This window comes from Chiloscyllium punctatum, chromosome 44 (genome assembly GCF_047496795.1).
Source record: "Chiloscyllium punctatum isolate Juve2018m chromosome 44, sChiPun1.3, whole genome shotgun sequence".
Lineage (NCBI taxonomy): Eukaryota > Metazoa > Chordata > Chondrichthyes > Orectolobiformes > Hemiscylliidae > Chiloscyllium > Chiloscyllium punctatum.
In genome coordinates, this window is record NC_092782.1 from 52,708,696 (window position 1) to 52,725,619 (window position 16,924).

At 42.2% G+C, this 16,924-nt stretch overlaps 1 protein-coding gene across 5 annotated transcripts in view; it reads right to left on the reverse strand.

Moving 5' to 3' along the window:
- The window catches only part of fbxo18 (F-box DNA helicase 1), a 71,698-nt gene extending 55,085 nt beyond the window's left edge, over positions 1–16,613 (reverse strand). For 2 of the 5 annotated variants that reach the window (XM_072562928.1, XM_072562927.1), the window contains exons 1-6: positions 15,933–16,518; positions 14,805–14,847; positions 12,066–12,727; positions 10,445–10,575; positions 7,482–7,617; positions 3,943–4,133 (exon numbers count right to left, since the gene is read on the reverse strand). In XM_072562928.1, the coding sequence (XP_072419029.1) occupies positions 3,943–4,133; positions 7,482–7,617; positions 10,445–10,575; positions 12,066–12,727; positions 14,805–14,847; positions 15,933–16,055 (1,286 nt within the window). In that variant the 5' untranslated portion in view covers positions 16,056–16,518. The other 3 variants (XM_072562929.1, XM_072562930.1, XM_072562932.1) reach the window with 3 other exon arrangements.
- Positions 16,614–16,924: the final 311 nt, after the last annotated feature.

Below are 16,924 nucleotides of genomic sequence, written 5' to 3' on the forward strand. Positions count from 1 at the left end.
TCATTCTCTTACCCAGTGTCAGCACTGTTGTAGCAGTATGACCATTAACTGACTTCAGTCTGTCATTCTGTTGGCAACTTTAGTACCAGACTAAGTTCAGGAACACACAGTTCACTCCCCTGGAAGAAACTACAAGGAGCTCTCCCTCGGTATCCTGGAACAAGTCATGACTTCGACATTTTTGCTCACAAGGGAGAGCAAGATTGGCAAATGCATATTACTACTCCCTCCTTGAAACAGCTGCATTTACAGACAAGACATTTGAAAGTCCGCCAATTAATATGGATGGGTTTTTAAAAGAGTGGAAAATACTGGAAACACTCAGCAGTTCTGGCAGCAGCTTCAAAAAGAGAAACAGAGTTAATGTGGTCAGTCAAGGTAAAAACAAAGACTGCAGATGCTGAAAACCACATACTGGATTAGTGGTGCTGGAGGAGCACATTGTGCTCTTCCAGCACCACTAATCCAGTATTAATGTGGTCAGTCCACAACCCTTCGTCAGAACTGAGGAAGTTTGTAGATTTATGAGATTTAAGCAAGAGCACGGTCAGGGAAAGGAGAAAGAAATCCTCTTGTCCTCCACGCTCACTTCCATAAGCCCTGCCCCGAGCGGTTTTTACTTTCCATAGATTCAAGCCGAAACTCTTCCATAATTTATTCAGATTTCCATCCTCTACCATATTTTAGGCAGGTCTTTGAAGGGGTCTCGTAAAATAACTGGAGTTTCTTCCCGCAAGGCCAAACAACCAGATTGCATATCCATTTTTCATCAGGGACTGATGAAAATGGGTACTTCTTGTTTTCACTGCCTGGCCTGAGACAACAATATGAGACACTTAGTTGCTGAAACACAAGTAATGCCATTTTCTCCATCTCCCATGCGAACAATGGACAGAGTCAAACAAACACAGAGAATGCTGGAGAAACTCAGCAGGCCTGGCAGCATCTGTGGAAAGAGAAACAGAGTTAATGTTTTAAGTTCTGTGACCCATCATCAGAACAAGCAGCAGCTAGGAAAAGGTGTACTGCCAACTGGTTGCAGACTAGGCAACCACTTTGCAGAACATCTACATTCTGTCCGTAAAAGTGACCATCAGCTTTTTGCCTTCCTTTTCAACACAACACTGTGTTCCCTGGCCAACAGCCCTGTCTTGGGCTTGCCACAGTAAAGCCCCAGCACAAGCTGGAAGAACAGCATCGCATTTTCCACTAGGGATCCCTACAACCTTCTGGACTCAATATGGAGTTCAACAACTTTCTCCCGTGTCCTTACCCCAACTCTCACACACCAGGTCTTGGCATCATATGAAGTGCTACCACTTACCACCCATTGTCAGCGAGTCATGGTCCCCATTAGCAGCTATTAATCCCCCCAAACTGACCTTTATCCACTCCTTTGTCTGCCCAATTGTTTTTTTTCTCTCTCCCTGGGCTCCATCTGCACCTACTGATTACTCCTTCCACACCCACCATTCCCCACCCCTGCCCCATTTTCAGCATACATTAGAACCTCGATTAATAAAACAAGACAGGTGGGGCGTATTTTGTTTGGATAATTGATCGATTGGATAATCGATCTGATTGTAAACAATCAGTGGTAATTTATGAGCGCTAGTTATCCAAACATTTCTCTGTTATCCAGCAATGTATGCCATAATGCCGTTTAACTGAATGCTGAGTTGCCTAATACCATTTTTAACAGGACCTTGAGATCTTTTTCGGATTATCTAAATTTGGAGAATCGACATTTGGATAATCAAGGTTGTACCGTACATACCAACCTTTTTCTATCTCCAATCAGTTCTAAAGATGTGAACCAAAATGTTAATTCTGTATTTGCTCCACAGATATTGCTGAACCTGCTGGGTTTTTCCAGGAAGAGAAGCTAGAAACATGAAGATGAGTTTTTTTTTCTAATTTATTCACAGGATGAGGGCACCACTGGCCAGGCCAGCGTTTATTGCCCATCCCTAACTGGCCAAAGGGCAGTTGAGAGTCAACCACATTGCTGTAGATCTGGAGTCACATGCAGGCCAGCCTGGGTAAGGATGGCAGTTTACTTCCCTAAAGGACATTAGTGAACAAAATGGGTTCCCCCCAACAATCAACATTAGACTCTTAATTCCAGTTTTTTGAATTGATTTCAAATTCCACCATCTGCTGAGGTAGAATTTAAATTTGGGTCCCCAGAAATTATCCGGGTCTCTGGATTAACAGACCAGCAATAATACCACTAAGTCATTGCCTCCCCAATGCATCGTTCTGTCGTCTTTTATAAGTCTGGCACTAGATTAAATATTTTTAAACAAAATGATGGAACTTCCATTATTAGAGAATATTTTCAGAGACTCTTAGCCATCCCAAGATACTTTGAACTTTTCCTAACCATATTGTCATTTGTTGTTGACAAGTGTGTAGGACATCCAAGTTCAAACTCTGCATCATAGCATTACACTTTAATAGTGACTTTGATGACTACAAAAGCAATTCTGGTTGAGAGTAACATTAAGAGCCAGTCACAAAGGCACATTGCAATGCAATAAAATTCTCAGTCCATCAACCATATGGGTATCCAAGCCACAAACGACAGGGAATTCATCTTAAGGATTATATTCTGTGAAAAAAGATTGAGGTGGTATTTATGTTGAATGGAAAAAAGAAACATGCAAAGAAAAGAATAAATCAAACAGGATCGATAGTTCCTCAGGAAAGGAAATACTATGTTATCCACTGTTCATCAATTTCCTGCCACTTTTGATGCAGGAATTTTAAAGGTACAAATCTATCTGCTGCAGGGACATTGTGTGCTTCCTTCAAATAAAATGTGAAGGTCAATGCTATTGTGTAGCAGGTACAGGCAAAGAAAACTCAAATTTACAATGTCAACAATAGGCAAAAAAGTCATCTTCTATATAGTTCTGAAAAAATTGAGGTTAGATCAGACAGAATTATCATTTTCCTTTTGAAATGCTGGCTGTGATAGGATACCAAATATCATTTGATCTCTCTGCCACACGTCTTCTTCGGAGAGCAATGCCTTTGACACGAGTAAAATGGGAAACAAGTTTTGAGGTGGGTCAATATGTATTTTTTTTGTCAAAATTGAATTCGACAAGTAGGTTCAGAGAGGTATATTGGTGCAATGATTGTAATTTATGTGTGATGCAGGAATTGCAGTTTTGGGGTTTTATAGGAACCTGTTATTTCTTTCTCATCTGTCAAATAATGCTTCAAAATGAAAGTGCTTTACAGCACTTTTGTCAGCAGTGAAAGTGCATGTGGTGGATTTAGGATTCTAAAGGTGCCTTAATTATTCAGCTCCCAACAATCAGCACAGTTATCATTAGCCTTTTAATTCTAGATTTTAATTGAATTCAAATTCCACCACCTGCTGTGGTGGAATTCAATTCCAGATCCCCAGAACATTACCTGGATCTCTGGATTAACAGTCCTGTGATAATACCACTAGGCGTTCACCATGTGCCCATTTAGCAACCCATTTTGTGACAGGATTTGGGGAGTGGAAGATAGATAATAGACAAGAAAGGGGGCTCAACATCAAATTTAACAATTTCAGGGCATGAAAAATACAGAAAATGCCACACAAAATGGAAACAGTAAGACTCCATCATCATAAACAGGGAAAAGAAAAACAGGAACCTCTAGTAAACACAGATAAAGAAACTAGGAGCAAGATTAGGCCTGTCAGCCCTCAGAGATTGGTCACCAGTTAACACATTATGGCTAATTCTCTGGGAATGGACATAGGAGAGATCCACATAGCAAAATTTTTAAAATACAGGCACATTTTTAACCATCTCTAGTATTGAGATTGTAATCAAATAGTCCACTTGAATTGAACACTGGTACAGCCAGCCACCAGAGCTACACAGTTATTAGATGTTCGAGAAGGGACTCTGTATTAGGATAGATATATCCTACCTGTTGCTGATATTAATGTCCTTCTCTCTCAAGGCAAAAAGCAAGGTTGCCAGGTAGTACAGGATCTCTGTCACCTCCATCACAGGTAGTGTCGAGCAGGGATGCTGGAGACGGGATATCAGTCTCTGGATGTCATCCACACTACTGGACAGGAGAATGATCACAGCCAGTAACGCCTGCACATATCCAGTCTAAATTAAATAAAGATGTACACACAGTGACATTTTCATTTCTGAATTTCCAAGGATGCAGAGTAACTGATCAGTACTGCAGCTTCTGTGGATATAAATCCCCAGGTCAGCTTTGGAACCAGCGACAAATCACAAACCCTTTGATGCTAATCAGTGGTTCACGGAGGGACTAGGGATGGTGTGAACAAGTATTGAGCCTCCAACTGATGAGAGAATTAACATTTATGGAATAAGGGAGCAAAGTGTTTGAAGATCTGTTTGGTTCCCCCTTCTTTACTCGTGTGTCAATTCCTTGCTGGGGATACTGTACAACCCAGGCTCCAGCTGCCCTTCATTTCAACAAAATGTTGCAAATGTCTAGCACCTTCAATACAGTAAGTGCACTGCAGTGCTTCAAATGAGCAATTAACAACACAAAACTGGGCACTGAGCCACACTAGTAGACATTAGGACAGGTGACCAAAACAGCATCTTAAAGGAGGAGCTTCTTAAAGATGCAGAAATTTAGGGAGTTGGGGACAGAGGTCGCTGGGGAATCATAGGCATGTTTATAGCATTACAGGGGTATCTGATAAATACAAGACATGAGGGAAACAAAGATAAATACAGAACTGATGTTGGTCATTCAGCCCATTGAGTGAGTGAGTGAGTGAGAGAGAGAGGTGGTGGTGTGGATCTTTGCTGGAAGTTTACGATTAGTTTCACTCCATTATTTATTCTTCATGGCCCTACAAAGTATGAATCCATTCAATTTTGAAATTTACCATTGAACCTATTGCATCATCTTTTCAGCTAGTGCATTCTAAATTATAAAACCAGTGTTTAAAACAAAAGGTGCCTCTTAACAGTTTGGGTTCTTTTGTCAAATTCCCTGACCTCCGGATTATTTTGGAGTCAAGATGGCGCCAACGCATGGCAATTCTTTGTGCGCTCTCTACAGAAGATCTTATTCTTACATATCTTTCAATGATTCTGCCTTCAAACCTCAATTAACACTGTCTTCCTCGCTGTTCCATTACCCTAATGCACTTTGTACAGTATGATCTGCCTGTACTACACGCAAAACAAAACTTTTCACTGTATCTAGGTACATGTAACAATAATAAATCAAATTTAAAAATAATCTCCACCCCACCATCCTTTGTCCCTGAAAGCAGTTCCTCTTAATTTACCCAAAGCCAGTCAGAATTTTAAACATCCTAATCAAAGCTCCCATTCACTTTCCTCAAAACATCAACTTCTCTGGGGCATTAACTAATTAAAGATTCTCGGATAATCTGGGGGCTGCAAGAAATAAGGTTTTAAGCTGCATTTTTGCTATCAGATCATACAAGTAATGAGTACTATATTTCGGCAAGATGAAATTTAACTGCACTTAACCCCAGTGGTTCAAGTAGGAGACCCATCACAATCTTCAAGGGCAATTAGGGAGGGATAATAAAAACTGGTCTGGTCAGCAACCTCCACATTCCATGAATGAACAAACAAAGTGGGAGAGAAGGGAATAGAGAGCTATATCGAGTGAATTAAGGAAGGATGGGAAAAAGCTGAAGAGAAGCACAACTGTTAACATGAACTAGTTGGGTGGAATGGCCTGCCTTCTATATATTGAGCATGGTTTTCAGACTGCTTTATGGATACAGAGAAACAAACTCAAGTGTGAAAAAGAACAGAATGATTTCCTGGACCAAATGCTCTTAATCTCAGAAAAAAGGTTCATAGAGTAATACAGCACAGAAAGAGACGTTCGGTCCAACCACTCTATGCCGAACACTGAGATAGGATAAATAATAGAGATAAAACCCAAAATAAACACAAAGAACCACATATGCTGGAAATCTGAAACAAAAATAGAGTGCTGGAGAAAAACAGCAGGTCTGGCAATATCTGTAGACAGAAAACAGAGTTAACATCCAGTGACGCTTTGTCAGAACTGAGATCAAACCCATTTTCAATAGGTTATTTTGACAGAGAGGAATGAGGGCTGGCCAATGAATGATGCTAGAAGTGTAGAGCCAGATTCACAAAATGAGATTGTTCAGCCCATTGTGTCAGAGCCAGTTTTTCATAAGTCCAACTCACCGAATCCCAATTCTTTGTCTCCTCCCCACAGCTTTATAATTTGTCTCTTCAGGGGCTTATCTAATTTCCTTTTGGAAGATGTGAATGATTGTCTCCAGGACACTCTCAGGCAGTGAATTCTGGATGCTAGCCACTCTGGCTTAGATACCAGGAAAATGCAATTTCCGACTGTTACTTCTCTTCCAGACAGACAATTGCATTGTCGGACATGAATTTGCAGTTAGTTCTTCCACAAATAACTTAAAAATTCAGTTCAGGAAGATATGTTTCCAGTTAGTGGTGAAAGATTTGGAGATCTTTCTCAACTGCCACTGAGATTTCTTTGAATTTCACAGAATTCTTTTTGTCAGGTAAATCCCCCAGCCCCACAACTGTACTTTTTTTTTGGCCCAACAAATGTCTTAATGAATCTTCTTTCACAAATTGGTAGCTGGTTCTTTTTTTATTCAAGATGGTGGCACAGGCACAGTAGGCAGTGTCCAGGTTCATCAGAGCCCGTTTGCACCAGGCCAGCAGTATCCTTTTCTCTACGTACTTTCCGTCGTCTTCTTTTTCTTTTCTTTCTTCAACTTTGAGCCTGGAGCAGTGTCTTGAGGCAGTGGCTACAGCATCGGTGGCATTAATCTGAACTCCTGGTGGTGGTGCCTGGAGCAGGGACTCCTGGCAACAGTAGGCCCGGAGCCTTCAATCTAAGTGGTGTCAGACAGCAGCAGAGGGTCTCCTGGGGCATTGTTGTCATTAATCCTTTTTACAGAGCGGGACCCCTTGTGGATCGGAACACCTTGTAGAAGCCCTAGGGCCATGCATGAGACCCAATGTGAACAGAAGATGAACTGGTATCTAAGTCATTTCTTTTTGTAGCTCAAAATGGCAATGGATTTTCACTGCAGCTGTGATAATAAAATCATTCATTCACTCAACTGCCTTAACGTAAGTTCTAGAATTCCCACTACAAACCTCTTCCCTATACCCCACTCTTAAGACACTTCTTCAAATCTCCTTACTTGACCAAGTTATTGGTCACCTTCCCCGAAACCTCCTTATGCACTTGAGCATCGAATGCTATATGAAATCAGTTTCCTTGAAAAGCTCTGGAATATTTCAAAATATTAAAAAGCTGCTGTAGAAACACAATTTGTTGTTCAGGATAGTCAGTGGGAAAATTGTACACTGGGAGTTTTTGTTTCAGAACAGCGTCAAAATTTTAATTCAGAAAAATCAACACTGAACAAAACAAGGCAAAAGGAAAACACACAAGAGACGTACCCTTGCTCCAATGACCAAATGAGGTAGTGTCTGGGCCACAGATGCTTCAGATTGTTTAAATAGAGGGTGGTCTGCGAGGCAAGTCAAGACAGCTTCAGTGTTCACAGACATACCAAGGTGGAAAGTCACCATATGTCTAAATTAAAAAATAGTGACAACATTTCTAAAACCACAAAGTCACAAACAATGTTTTGCAATATTTGAAACCTGACATTTCTTGACACTGGAGTTTACTTGTAGTATGTGCATTCATCCAAAACCTTTTCCTTGAGATTTAGCCATTATTTGCTCTCCCCTTCCCTCCAATTAGTCCCCCTCCCCTTAACTCTATCCGTCACTAACCATTCTCCATCATCGGCCTGATCATCCTTCGCCCTCTCCCAACATCCCTGCCTTAGCCCACACTTCCCTGCACTAGCCACACACACTCTGGGAGAAAGGGCAACTAAGTATTTCATAATAATACAATGCAATGGTCTTTACATCAACCTCTGCCTGCACCAAAGGATTCGATATTTGAATAACTTTCCAATTACAGGCATTTGTCCTAATCTTTCTCCTTACCTAGAATGGCAGTTTTAAGTTAGCAATCTCTCATCAGTAATTTCTGAACTATTTCATCACTCACACTATTAAAACGCTTCCTCATTAGTTAAACTTCCTCTTAGTCATCTTCATATGAATGGAAATATTTGCACTGCAGGTAGTTCTTCTATAACGCGATGGCTGCATTCTTGTGCAACCCTGCATTTTAGAAAAATCACACTTTAGAAACAGTGTTTAAAATGGTAGCATTACAACCAACACACGTTTTAATAGTTTACACTTTAAAAACAGTATCCCTAATTCGTCAATCGTGTTATAGCAAATTCACGATTACAAAAAGCTTGTTTTCACAGAATGATCTGTAATTCAAAATACTTCTCAACATTATTTTTATTCACAGAATTGCAGAATCCTTACAGTGCAGATAGTAGCCATTCAGCCCCTTGAGTTTGCACCAACCCTCTAAAGAAGATCCAACCTAGACCCACCCGCCCACCCTGTAACCCTGCATTCCTTATGGCTAATCCACCTACTCCGCACGTCCCTGAACACTGTGGGCAAGTAGCATGGACAATCCACCCTAACCTTTGGACAGGGCATACCTTTGGATAGAGGAGGAAACCAAAGCACCTGGAACAAACCACGCAGACACGGGGAGAATGTGCAGACTCCACTAATTTTGTTTTCTTCTGTACAGACCTCTGCAATGCATGGCATGACCTCTGGAACTGGGGGTCAATGCTGCACCAAGCATTAGCATGCCAATCACCATGAGTGGACCTTCGGAGTGGTTTCACCCGTGCAGCTTAGAAGGCAGTCTGGTTAGGAGGTAACCACATTGCTGTTGGTCTGGAGTCACATTTATACTTGGTAAGTCCTTTCAGAAAAGGACATTAGTGAATCAGATAGTTTTTGACACCTATTGACAATCATGACACGGTCAACATCAGATTAACTTTTAATTCTAGGTATTTCTTTATTGAATTAAATTACAGCCATCTGCTGTGGTGAACCTTAACCCCGCATCCCCATAACATTAACTTGGGTGTCTGGGTCATTAGACTAGTGACATTACCACAATGTCACTGCCTTCCCTATTAGTTTCTTATATTAACTATAGCTTCCCATCCCTGACAAAGCTGATGAATCAATCCTGTTCTTCTATATTGTCATCAGAATTGTTCCAGTCAACAGTTAGCTAACATCAAATATCTTCTCGTTCTTGACAAATGCCAGTGGAAATATATAACTGCCGATTCTTACCCAGAATGACATAGATTAAACATTCAAATGGCCAATATTGAATTGGAGGAGTTTGTGCCTGTGGATCAGCATGGTGTTTCTACTCTTGCTATATAGGTAAGGAATGTTTGAATAGGCTCAAGGATGCTGATGGATAGAAATGGAGAGAGACATCTGGAATTCAAATACTTCACTCCTGGGAAGCTGTGGGAATACCGAGTCACAAGCTGAAATATCCCTCAGCTCAACTGATCCTGGTCAACAACTGCAGGCCTGTAACCACTAACACCCGACCCTTTCACTAAGCACCATTCACAACCTATAGCTGCGGAGTAGTTTCACAGCTTAAAATGACATTTCACTTTTTATATTACATGGAATGTAAAGGACAGAAACAGGCCATTCAGCCCAATTGGTTTATACTTCACTTGAGCATCCTCCCATCCTGTTCATCAAACCTAACAGGAGGACTTTGGATTCCTTCCTCCCTCATTTTTAACTGACCGTCCGAGTTTCCACCATAAATGCATCTGTGCTATTTTCCTCAGCAATTGTCTGTGGGAGCAATTTCCTGAAATTCTCTACTGAATTATCAGTTACGCTTGTTTAGTTCCCCCTCACAATGGAAACATCTTTTTTTTTTGATTAGATTAGATTACTTACAGTGTGGAAACAGGCCCTTCGGCCCAACAAGTCCACACCGCCCTGCCGAAGCGTAACCCACCCATACCCCTACATTTACCCCTTACCTAACACTACAGGCAATTTAGCATGGCCAATTCACCTGACCTGCACATCTTTGGACTGTGGGAGGAAACCGGAGCACCCGGAGGAAACCCACGCAGACACGGGGAGAACGTGCAAACTCCACACAGTCAGTCGCCTGAGGCGGGGAATTGAACCCAGGTCTCTGGCGCTGTGAGGCAGCAGTGCTAACCACTGTGCCACCGTGCCACCCAAATCTTCTCTAACAAATCATTCTGTGATTTTAACAATCTCGACTAGATCAATCCCTTAGTCAGCTTCTTTCTGAAAATAAAAGCCTCAGGCTGCTCAAATTTTCCTAGTAAATATCTCTTCTCAATTTTGCTTCTTTAAATGTGTATTTTTTTCTGTTTTAATGGCAGTATAGTTATTGCTCAGATACTAGCTGTATTCCAGCACTGACAACTTACTTTATGAGATTCAGCATGCAGAGTTCATCTTCCTTTTTAATACTATTTTCTTTCAGGATCCAGTCAATCTCCTTCACAGCACTCGCTTCTCCCTTCCTGTATCGATAGTACAACTTCCTATATGGTACAAACTGGGAAAAACAAGTTTAGAAAAGGTCGTCCATTATAAATAAAAATGCACTTTGCGATTCAATCCCTCCCATGCCCTGCAGGAACTGTCCTTCTGGTCTGAGCCACTGTAATCACGGCACTGAGACCAGGAACCTGATGTGGAGGGAATCACACAAACTATCATATCTTCCCATTCAGAATCTGCTCTCCTTACCCCAAATCTCTCACGATTACAACTCTTAAAAAACCTCACTAGACAAAATCTAATGTAGTTATAAAGTTATAAAACAGTCTTGAGGTGATATTTAATCAGTGCAGAAAACACTTTACCCCTGGTAAAAAGAAAGATAAGAAACACAAGAAGTCACGTATGCTTTTTATTTTAAATCAGTTCCCTCCCCCTAAATTCTCAGAAGTGTCCATTGTTGCTGAGTTATAGCTAGATTATTAGCAGCTGGAGTAGAGAATGTGGTGCTGGACAAGTACAGCATGACAGGCAGCATCCAAGGAGCAGGAAAATTGGGGTTTCGGACAAAAGCCCTTCATCAGGAATCGAAACATTGATTTTCCTGCTCCTTGGATGTTGCCTGACCTACTGTGCTTTTCCAGCACCACACTCAACTCTAATCTCCAGCATCTGCAGTGACCATTAGCAGCTGCACCCAACTGGATACACTTTAAATGGCCATTTTGGTGTCCCAGATTTTCAGGAGAACACTTGATGATAGGCTGAGGGGTGACCTTATAGAGGTTTACAAAATTATATGGGGCAAGGATAAGATAAATAGACAAAGTCTTTTCCCTGGGGTTGGGGAGTCCAGAACTAGAGGGCACAGGTTTAGGGCGGGAGGGGAAAGATATAAAAGAGACCTAAGGGGCAACTTTTTCACGCAGAGGGTGGTACATGTATGGAATGATCTGCCAGAGGATGTGGTGGAGGCTGGTACAATTGCAAATTTTAAGAGGCATTTGGATGGGTTTATGAATAGGAAGGGTTTGGAGGGATATGGGCCGGGTGCTGGCAGGTGGGACTAGATTGGGTTGGGATATCTGTTCGGCATGGACAGGTTGGACCGAAGGGTCTGTTTCCATGCTGTACATCTCTATGACTCTATAGGTTGCTTTGTTTCCCTTGAACTACAGACAAACCAAAAGGTCAGAGGTTAAAGCCACCTCCAGTTACAATTTGCTTCAGCACTGACCCTACCGGAGGAGGTGTGATTGGGAAGTGACAATCAGCCAAAGATTCAAATACCTCAATGGCAAATACTTGCACATAGGCATCACACGACGACATGATTGAGAGAGATTGTCACCTTCTACCTAAATAAACAGCTCCCAAATGCTTCTACCTCAGCTCTTAGGTGACGTATTTGGACTTAGTGAAGTATTACTCTGTAGCCAACATTGTAACCACCACTAGAGTCAATGGCTGTTGAATGGAGTGGGGCAGAAATTTGGATGTGCAATTTTTTTTTAAAAAAAAGAGTATTACCATACCAAGGCTTACCATTGGGTCACTGATGACACGATGCCATTGCTGACTGACTGAGCTGAGGCGATACAGGTCCACTGCTGGCAGATAAAAGAATACAGTCCTGAGGATTTCATCTGGAAGCTGGCTGATGTGGCCAGCGGGGAGGGCATGGGAGCACATGCATCCCAGTAACCCGAAGTACGAGTCAGGGAGAGGATCTACCTCCAGTTCGTCACCTTCTACCCAATTCCGTTCCTGGATCACAGGTGCATCTTCTAAGGCGGGCGTCTTTGTACAAACTACATGACTGGTCTCGCTTTGGCTTTCGGACAACAGGCCACAGCCCTCCGCATTGGCCTTGGAGTCCAGCAACAGCATGTTTCTTTGAACAAAGAAGTTAAAATCCTCAGGGTCAAAAACTGAATCAACCTTGGAGGAGGATGGGCCAGCCATGGCTTCGCCACCGGTTGCACCTTTTGAAAGGTCGTCACCATTATGCATCCACCGTCTTTGGCGAGGACACTGTCGGGTTGCAGATCTCCTCCCTTTTCTGTCCCTGGGATAGAGGCCCCTGCTCAAATCTCTGCTGGTACCTGTGTAAGTGAGTGGTCGGGTCAAAGTGAAAGCACCCTCACTGCTATTGCTCAAGAACCAACAGTCAGATGGATTAAGATGTTTCCGTTTGCCTCGTCCAGCTGTACAGGAGGGAAGAAACAACAGATAAATAAGGAATTGAACAATCCCTTATCAGCATTGTGAAGTGTCAGCTATGGCTTAGTTGGCAGCACTCTCACTGTTGAGTGAAAAGGTTGCTAGTTCAAAATGTGCCACCAAATCCAGACTGATACTGCAATGCAGTGCTGAGGGAGTGCTGCAATATCACAGACGCTAGCTTTCAGAGGCGACAATAAACTAAGATCCCGTTTTCCCACTCAGGGGTGGAGTGACGGTTGCAAACAAATGTATTGCACTATTTTGAAGCATTTTCAGTACTCTTCCCAATCTTCATCCCATAAACAAAATTTAAGTAGCTGTTTGCAAACAAACTGCAGTTTTTCCTAAACTCCAACAGTGACTACACTCACAGGAAAATACTTTGGGGTATCCTAACATTGTGAAAACAAATTTAGAAATGCAAGTCTTTCTGTTTTTAAAATTGTATCACTCAGAGATATCCAGAAGGCCTTTCACATACAGTCAGTTCTCTATAACGCAGTAGTTCCATTCTCATGCAATCGTGTGTTATAAGAAAATTGCGTAATAGTAGCACCATTTAAACTAATGGGGCCAGAATCGCCTTTAAAAGTTCATGCTTTAGAAACAGTGTGCCTAATTTGTCAAAGATTTTAAGCGATTCGCATTAACAAAATGTCATTCTGCTATAACACGACTGTGTGACACCAATGTGTAGTGATGATTGTGCATTTGTACGTGATAGTCATATTGAACACAAAGATCCTACGATAAATAAATGACCTGTTCACAAACAAAATCAGAAAGTTTTGGAAACACTCAGCAGCAGCTGTGGAGAGAAAGCAGACTGAACATTTTCGGGTCCAGTGACCTTTCTTCAGAACAGTTCATTTGATTTGGGAAACATTGGAGGAGAAAGGAGCTATGGTCAAACCGACCTGCATATTTTCAGATAGTGACTTGGGACCTTTAGTACCCATCAATACAGGTCATTTGATTATCACTGCATCAAACTGTTTCTCAACAACTGAATCGCAACAGATGGAAAAAGGTCGAGACATATCAGCAAAAGGAACTGAGAGCACATAGATCACTTACTTCTATACACAGTTAGAATGTAGCCATCTGGTGCCTAAAGAGAATGACAGTGATCTCTTGAACAACTGCAGGCTTTGCTGTAAGGACACCCACAGTGTTATAAGGAAGGGATGTTGATTTAACCACAGTGTTGTTAGGAAGGAACTTATGGAAGTTGACCCAACCACAGTGAGGGAACAGCCAATATAGCTCCAAGTCAAGATGACATGTGAACGGAAGGAGAACTTAGTGCTCCCATACAGCAGCTGCCCGAGTCAGTCTCAGTAACAAAGGTCACTGGTTTGGAAGGTGTTATTGAAGCAGCCTTGTGAAATTGCTGCAGTCCACCATGTAGATGATGCATGCTGCTGTTGCTGTGTGATCTTGTTGGAGAAAGGTTTGAGGTGGTGGATGGTGTGCCACTTAGTGTTTTGTCTTGGATGGTGTCTGGGTTCATGATTATTGTTGGAGCTGCACTCATCCAGGCAAGTGCACAGTTACGACATTTTAAAAGACATTTGGCTAAGTACATGAATAGGAAATGTTTGGAGGGTTATGGGCCAACTGCAGGCAAGTGGGACGAGTTTAGTTGGGAACATGGTCAAGTGGATGAATTGGACAAAAGGGTCTGTTTCCATGCTGTATCATCCCATGACTCTATAAACCAGATGGCTACCTGGGTCTTTATGCATACAAGCATTGAGCCTACCGACATCTTGATTTCAGAGTACTCCTCCTTTTAACCAATATCACCATTCAAAATGAACGACTGCAAACAATTAAACAGGGTTAGAATTTATTTCACTTCTTCAGATTTTAAATAAGGGTAACAATATTAAAATAGCATCATTATTTTCAAATATTTGTCTTATTCAGTTCATTGGTTATTTTTCCAACATTCTGCTTCAGAATCCTATCTTTAGAAAATAGTCTGTCATTAAACAGAACAGCGTACAATTAAAATGTCATTGTGTTAAAAAGCAAGGAAACAGGTTTACTCACATTGAATCATTGTAACATTGCCACTCCTGTGATTTTGGTCAAGCTGTAAAATAAGATTTTAAAAGTCATATGAAAATTTTGGCAGACACCCACATTTTCAAGTCGCTGACCAGAACCCCTTCTAGCTGCAATGCCAGTCTGAGAAAGAGTATGTGAGACAGAGTGTGTGATCATGATCATAATCAGCTGATCATAATCTTATTTCCCATGACCAGCTGGTCAACAGTGCCCCTGGGTTAACAGGAAAGTGGTAAGTGTGACTATAGGGATCCCAATAAGGACTGGGCCAAGGTTTGCACAGATGAACAGATATCACACAATTGAGAAGCACAGCAAGAACTAATTCAGCTCCTGGTGCCTGCCCTAGCTGTTATTTGAAAGAGATACACAATTATTCCCACATGGCCTTGATTTATTTTTCTTTTCAAATACTTACCCGATTCCCTTCTGAAAGTTACGAATGAATCTGCCACTTCCATCACCCCCTCAGACAGCATCTCTGTTGTAAATGTAAAGACGCTGTAGTCCCAGAGGACCACAGGGCTGCTCTCTCATTAGAGAGACATTATCAATCGTGGTTTAACCTGAGGGTCACCATGCCTCAGGAAAGGGACAAGGTTGTGAAGGTGGAACATTCATGATAACCTTAGCTGTTATGGGAACTGAACCCACACTAATGCTATCACTCTGCATCGCAAATCAGTCATCCAACCACCTGGGGATTCACTGAGTCTCCCCATTACAGAGACCAACATTAGTTTGAACATGCCCTTTCATTTAAGTCAACTGGCTTGGTTGTCAGTTAACTCCACCGTACAGAATCACAGAAGTATTGTGGTGTAATAGGAGGCCTGCACTGGTCCATTCAATGAAGTGCCATCTCCTGCTTCCCCCATCCCCACCCCACCCCCCTCCCCCCAACATGTTATTTTTAATCCAAATAATCCTCCAATGCTGAGAGTGTGATGCTGGAAAAGCACAGCAGGTCAGGCAGCATCCGAGGAGCAGGAGAGTTGACGTTTCAGGCATAAGCCCTTCATCAGGAAGGGCTCCCTTCCTGCTGTGCTTTTCCAGCACCACACTCTCGACTTTGATCTCCACCATCTGCAGTCTTTACTTTCTACTAACCATCCAATGCTCTCTTGAACACCATAACTGAACCTCCCTCCACCACACTTTCAGGCAATGCATTCTTGAACCTAACTCCTTGCTGCCTGAAAACGTTTTTTTTCGCTCAGTCCATTCTTGCATTCCTTTGCAGATCAATGTAACTGTGCCCTTTGTTCCTTTTATGTGCAGGAACAGCTTCGTCCTATTTATCCTATTCGTGCTTTGAAAAACTTATATCAGATAGCCTTCTTCGCTCCAAGGGGAACATTCCCAAATTCCTCAATCTATTCTCATAGCTCAAGTTCCTTCTACGAGGAATCATTCTTGTCAACCGGTCACTGTAATTATCGCCTAGACACTGGCAGTGGATTAGGAAATCCGGCCTGGTACAGAACTCAGTTTGATATGATGCAGAGGTCCTGTACAGGATGCTCCATCTGCTCCTGAGTTATTCACCACTCACCATCTCCAGGACACTGGGTGGTTAAATCCTGCAAGCTGGCGAAGTCCACCCCCCACCCACCCCCCCGTTCTTCATCACTGGGACATGTCAATTCCCAGGGTTAGATGTAATTCCGAACCGCTCCGTGAGTCTGCAGTTCCCACAAACCTCGCAAATCTCTGGATAACTATTTAGGAAATCCACTGGCTGTCACTTCGCAGTCAGCAGTGGGTGGGATCTTTCTGAACAAGTGTTGATCTCATTCAAGGACAACTGGCAGCTTTCCGCGGGTTTGTTGAAGCCTCTCTTTTTGGGGACCTTTTTCGATCCTTTTCTGCATCTCGGGAGCTCCTCTGTTTGACGCACTCACTGCAAATACTTTTGAGAATCCCGTGCAGTTATATTATGTTTGACTGCGGGGTCCCAGTAAATATTAACACTCTTCCCTGCAGACACTGTCACTTTTCTCGGGGATTACCTGCAAATATTGATACATTTCCAAGGGTTTCTCTACAAATATTGATACATTTCCGAGGGCTCTTGCACAGAAAATGTTGACTATCTGAGG